At 47.6% G+C, this 6,000-nt stretch overlaps 1 protein-coding gene across 1 annotated transcript; it reads right to left on the bottom strand.

Annotated features, from left to right (window-relative positions):
- Nucleotides 1–206: 206 nt before the first annotated feature.
- On the bottom strand, nt 207–5,985 carry LOC149331134 (tetraspanin-17-like). The gene is made up of 5 exons (XM_089555879.1): nt 5,742–5,985; nt 5,537–5,553; nt 4,459–4,788; nt 2,381–2,557; nt 207–440 (listed from the first exon to the last, which is right to left on the bottom strand). The coding sequence occupies exons 1-5, from the start codon at nt 5,983–5,985 to the stop codon at nt 207–209; spliced, it is 1,002 nt and encodes a 333-aa protein (XP_089412005.1).
- Nucleotides 5,986–6,000: the final 15 nt, after the last annotated feature.

Raw genomic sequence — 6,000 nt, 5'->3', positions numbered from 1 at the left:
ATGATTTCTTTGTCGCACCAAACGTTGTACCCACCCCTTATGTAATGCCCCTGAAAAGGGGTCTTTAAGGAAATAAAATTGATTGATTGATTGATTACCCTGAACAAAAATTTGATGGAGTGGCCCGAATGCTTCTTAGCGTTGGAGACCGAAGCGACATAGAGTTTCAGTCTCCATGCAAAGCGGTAAAAGTTCCTGAACGTGAACTAACCCGCAGGCGTGGTCGCGATCACGGGCTTCTGAGTTTGACCGGGGGTTCCCTGCTTTATGGCTTGAGGCCTGGGTGCTGTCGCCGCGGCCAGGTACCTCCGGCGGTGCCTCTGCTTGCGAGCCTCGAGCGAGGACACAAGTGGCGGGCCCTGTGGGGACGGCTCCGCGGGGAAACTCTCTTCGTCCAACACGTTCATTTGCTTCATGCGTTTTTGGCCCCGGTAGACAGCCTGCGGCAATAACGACGACCAAACATGAGTGTGTACGTTTACCTAAGATAGAAGAGACAGGCAAAAGAGACAGCGTTCAGTTCATTTCCCTAGAAGATTATTAGATCCTCATAGCATTCCATAGACTAAATTACCCATCACATGTATGAAGAAAAGTTGCACAGTCAACTTCAAGAGGTAAACAAGGCCTGCTGGAAGATGAAGCATAGCAACACCTACCCTTCCGCCGAACCCCCTAAAATTACAGTGACGTCGTGGTCCAAACTAGTACGTGTTGGAAATAGTTTACACCATCGATATAAATTGACTGTATGTGCCTGAGAATGTTAAAGGGGACGTTCAGCGTTAAAGGGGACGTTCACAACTTAGAAGCCATCTTTATACTTCCTGCGCAGAATTGTTATTCGAACGTCAAAGTGCCTGGCACGTTGACGGACCAAGGTAGTTTTCTCTGACGCGTTAGTGCCAACAGTTCGCAGATCGGAAGGTTCAACGGTGCAACACTTCTATGCCAGCCAAAGACAATCTGAGAAAAAAAAATTAATGGCGTGTATTCCTTCGCAAGCCGATGTTTACACAGAGAATTCGTCTTGGTGCCTAGCCAACTGCGTTGGGGAAAGTTTTTTTTTTCAGTTCAGCATCAGACGTTGAACAGGACGTGTTTACGAAGATGGTGTGTTCCCTGAGCTGGTTGCATATACAGCCTAGTTTTTACAACTCCACTCAGCGAAAGCTTTTATTGGCCATGCAGCGAAGGCTAAAAGGACGAATCATTCGTAACAATGTCGAACCGCCAAACAAACGGCCGCAAGACGGTGTGAGTAGCCACCACACGCGTTGCTCAATTTGCTGCAGCGTCATTGGGTCGACGGTGTAGCTGACACCATGCATGGAAGTTCCTTGGTAAATGACGCGCCTAGCAAAGTTTTTGCAGCCATTAGAACAACTTCTCTGTACAATTTCTAATTTTCAACTTTAAACGTTGCATTTCTATTAGAAATATGCCTGAAATAACAAAATTTTTACTATATACTGGGCACTATGTTTCAGGGAAAATAGCTGCGAGCTGTAAATATAATCTGCTCCGTACAAAGAGAGCATTTCTGGCTGCGTAGTCCCCGTTCGGTTCTTAGAAAAATTTCCTAATGTAATCAGAAATTAAATATGCGTCATTTAAAGCGTTTCGAACACAGGTTAGGTGATTACGTTGTGTTTTTTTTTTCGTAAGAATTGAAACGCTTTCATTTCCTATGTTTCGTACGTAATTAGGCAGTTCACGAAGGAACGTTCAATTCTGTATTCGATGGTTTGACGCACCAGAATTTCATATGATTTATGAGACACATCGTTATAGAGGCCTGTGGTTTAATTTCCGCCTTCTGCTCTGCTTTATTTCGCATTCACAGCGCTCAGCAATATGAAGATTTTGCACGTCCCCCCAATACTAATATAACCGTAGTGGCCGACATTCCATCCCCGGGAACTGGACTCGTTAGCCGAACGCCATAGCTACTATGGCTGCGCGGTGGATGAACGTCTTATCTACTTGAAAATATTCTGGCGTTTACCCAACACTTTAGCTTCTCGGCTATTGCGACCAAATCTTGTTTTGTGGTGTTTTTCTGCGTTAGGTTGCCGCTAAACTTTGCTTCTATCCATCCGTACTTTTGTTCTCATTCCAAGGTCACGGGTTCGATCCCAGCTCCTACGGCCGTATTCTGACGGAGGAGACACATCGAACCGTATATTGTGTGATGTGAACCAGCTTTAAAAAATATCAGGTGGTCTGAATAAATCTATAACCATCTCCTAATGCATATCTCGTTGACTGAGTCCCTATGGAACATTAAAACCCCAGAATGCAGACATCGATTCGTTCAAGCGCACACGAAGAAAAACAAAATATTGTGCCCGTCCACCTGCTCAAAGGGTAATGTCACCTTGTAGTATTTGTCGTAGACCTTGCCGAGTGCGCTTATCTCCTTGCGTACGTTGACCGATAGAGACATCAGCATCAGGTGCGTGAGTATCACGAGCAGCATGAACAGCACAATCTCCACGACGCGGGACTCCACATAATGGAAGACTGCGGGCCCGCAACCCCGGGTGTAGATTCGCTGAAGGAGGAGATGGGAGAAACCAGGCAGGGTGGGGAAGGAGGGATCAGAAAAAGGTCGTGGTATGAGCCATGTTCTGATGTCCATGAAAAGAGCGCTATAATTTTTTCTTCTTGAAGAAACATTGTGCGTCACTTCTAGTCCGTCAGAAAACGAACCCACTGTTTCTTTTTTCATGGGCTTCCATAGGCAGAAGGGGTGAGCGAAAATTGCGTATATGTTGCCGAAAAGATCGCTACCTCATTCCATAGCTTTACAATAAGGGAGTAATTACTCATTGACATCTACCCAAGCGCAGCCATACGGCTACAAAGGAAAGCTAACAGCTTTCTCAGAAACTTCGCAGTTAAAAAAAAATTCGTCCTGGTCCGGGGTTCGAACCCGGGACCACCGCTTCACCGGAGCAGTACTCGCTCTACCAACTGAGCTAACCGGGACGGCAAGCTTATGGTAGGGCGAGAGCGAATTGATCAATAACTCGAAGTGGGAACAGTGTTGGTCCCTTATTACAAATCTACTCCACCTTGGGGGATTCCCTTAAACGTTTGACCAACTCCATAGCTTTACGTTCGATGGTCGTATGGAGGGCAAATCATTTAAGGTTACACGCAAGTGATACCTTTGCCAGCTTCGCTCTGATTGCCACGTTTAGAGTAAAGACTTCATCCTTGGCGCCGTAAGACTAACGTTTATCAAAGTGGCGCATACATGGCCGGCGCCAGACCGTAGGCCACTGCTATATAAGAAACAAGAATACCCTATTCATAAGGTTCAAAGAAAACGATCAGGGGAAGAAAAGCATGCCGACACCAGTCGTATTCTAGAAGTGAAAATATTTTAAGGGAGCTGAACCACGATTGGCTTCGTTGACCAGTTTACAATCATGAGGCTACCACGCAGCACAATCGATATTTACGCGCCCACGCTCGGTTTTTCTCCTTGTGACTAAGAGAAGAATTGCGCGGCACGGGCAACTCCGACGGCTTCACAAACGAGGGACCACGAGTTCAGCCGCAGTCAGCAGGAGAAATGCGGAGTGCTGTGAGCGCGAGAAGAAATGTTTAGAATGGCCAATCCCTGCCATGCGTTAAGGAGAATTGTTCACAGGAAAAGTGAACACGGTCGTCTGGCCAACGTTTCCGAGTATCGCAAGCTTATCCGGTCTGCTACCCTTCACACAGGCTGAAGCTCATTCTTTTTGATATTGTCTGGTTCATCTAGTGATCGGACTGGTCTTTTTCTCTCGGTTTTTAAAAAAACAGCCAGGACAGCAGCTTGGGCATGTTGGTTATTCATTTTTGACGGAACAGCGCTTGTCTCTTGTCCCGGTGTTTTGCGCTGTTCCGTCAAAAAAAAAATTTTAAAAAATCTGTAAGGTTGCGGCGCTTTGCGCGAAACTCAACCATAGCACTACTCAGCAAATGGAAACGTCGAATTTCAGGCATCTTTTACTATTCACTTCGCGTTACATCGCCTATCTCGGCTTCGGCTGCAGCGGATGTGGACACAATCACGGTGACTTACTGCACGCGCTTGCGTCAACTTCGTCCGCGAGTGCACTGCGTTCACTCGGCTCATACTTCTGAGTCTGGTATTCTTAGAGTAGTGCACTCAGCCCGCATGACCTTCCCTTCACCTTTGTGGCGATCGAACAACCGCAGCAAATCTTTGCCACTCAGTGCTTTTGAGAAACTGTATGGTAGCAACTTGTCATGGCTATGCTGATGCTGGTGCCGGAGTTAAGAATACTCATCTCCATTTTCATGACGAGTGCACCACACGAAGAAGCCACGGGTGTAACAAAGACTAAGAGGACAATGCACATTGACCTGCCTGCCTTTGTGTTGCTTCCTGGCAGATTGCAGGAACGTTCCCCGGCAAGACGAGAAAGATATGCTCACCTTCCAGGCTTCCTGCTCATTGAGCTTCATGACCCCTCGGCCACATAGTGTGGTCATGATAGTCTCATCTTCAAGGTTTTCGCTTTCTCGCTTATTTTCCTTCTTATCACTACTGCCTTTTGCGCTTGTACTTTGCGTGGTGGGGGGAATGTCGTCGTCCAGGCCGATACCCGCTTTGTCGGGTCGTCGACAGCAAGACGCTGGCACCGAGCATCGTTCGGCACTCGGGTTTGTGGGGCTGCAGTTGAAATAGGCGTTGGCATTCCAGTCTCGGTACGCGTTCTCCGTCATGCCGCAGCAACGCAGAGTCGACTGCACGTAGTCGATCTCCTGCATCGGTTCAGTAAAAAGACACGAGAAATACTCGCTGGTGCCGCTGGCTTCATTCTAATACGCGCTCTCAGTCGGGCTCCGTCGGCCATCTAGCTGGTCATTTTGTCAGCAACCGCAATCCACAGAAGGTTGCTCTCTTTATCCTGACTATACTGAATTTACATGGTATGCATGGACTTCCGTAGTGGCAATCTACTTGGTTACCACGATTAAATCAGCCTTTGATGCGGTATCTCATAGATGCAAACAAGCTTTCAACAGCATCATTATTTTCGGTGACCAAGTCCACTGCATGATAGAGGCCTCGGCAATTCGTTTACAAAAAATTCGCACAAAAAATTGCGCGAGTTTCGGCCACTTTATACCCGTGATCTTCGTAATCTTATTCACTCACCTGGCATTAGCACCCCTTGCTGTGCTTCGCTTACCTGGATTCCATTACCCTAGAAAACCGTCGGCTACCTCCTGTTCGCACTTTATGCTTTGCCCATGTCCATTTCCACTCATTTACCCTTCCTAGTGGCTCAGTGGTTGGGAAGCTCGGCTGTTGACACGAAAGACACGGCTTCGATCACGGCCGCGGTAGTCCCGTTTCATTCGAGAAGTGCTAAATACCCGTGCACTGTGAAATAACCGCGCATGCTAAACAACCCCCGGTGTTCAGAATTATTAGGGCCCCGTCTCTACAGCGTCTCCCATATCCTGAAGCACTTCAAAGTATTAAACGACACACAACAAACCAAACCACCTTCTCCCTTCTAACTGGCGCAATATTAGGTCACATTTCCACAGCTCTGTTCGCTGACTGTCCCTTGTCCTTATTGTCATCGTATTCCTTTTCATACTTAACCGCGCTGCACTGAATTTAATGTCAAGACATTTAAAAGCCTCCAAGTTTCCTTTCTCTCTGAAATATAGCTCTAAGTGTTTCCCAAAACTCGTCAGATCACGGCCACGTACGTTGCGGTAGTCTGTGTTGTCCCGGTAGTGGACAATCAGCTCGGTGGTTATGTGGGAGATGACGAATTCGCGGCCAATCAGCGGCAGGAAGAAGGTGAGGATGATGAACACGAGTTCAGCACTGACGAAGGCCCCCTGCAGTGTGCTGTACATGTCCAACAGGGTGACGTTCTGCCGCAGCGCGCCCAGGAAGCCGATCGAAGCGACGACGAAGACGACCAGCGACGCGGCCATGAAAACGGTCTCCAA

Source organism: Amblyomma mixtum, chromosome 8 (assembly GCF_055824585.1).
Source record: "Amblyomma mixtum isolate Tamu chromosome 8, ASM5582458v1, whole genome shotgun sequence".
Lineage (NCBI taxonomy): Eukaryota > Metazoa > Arthropoda > Arachnida > Ixodida > Ixodidae > Amblyomma > Amblyomma mixtum.
Note: the sequence above shows the minus strand (reverse complement) of the source record. Positions and strands in the feature narration are given on the sequence as shown.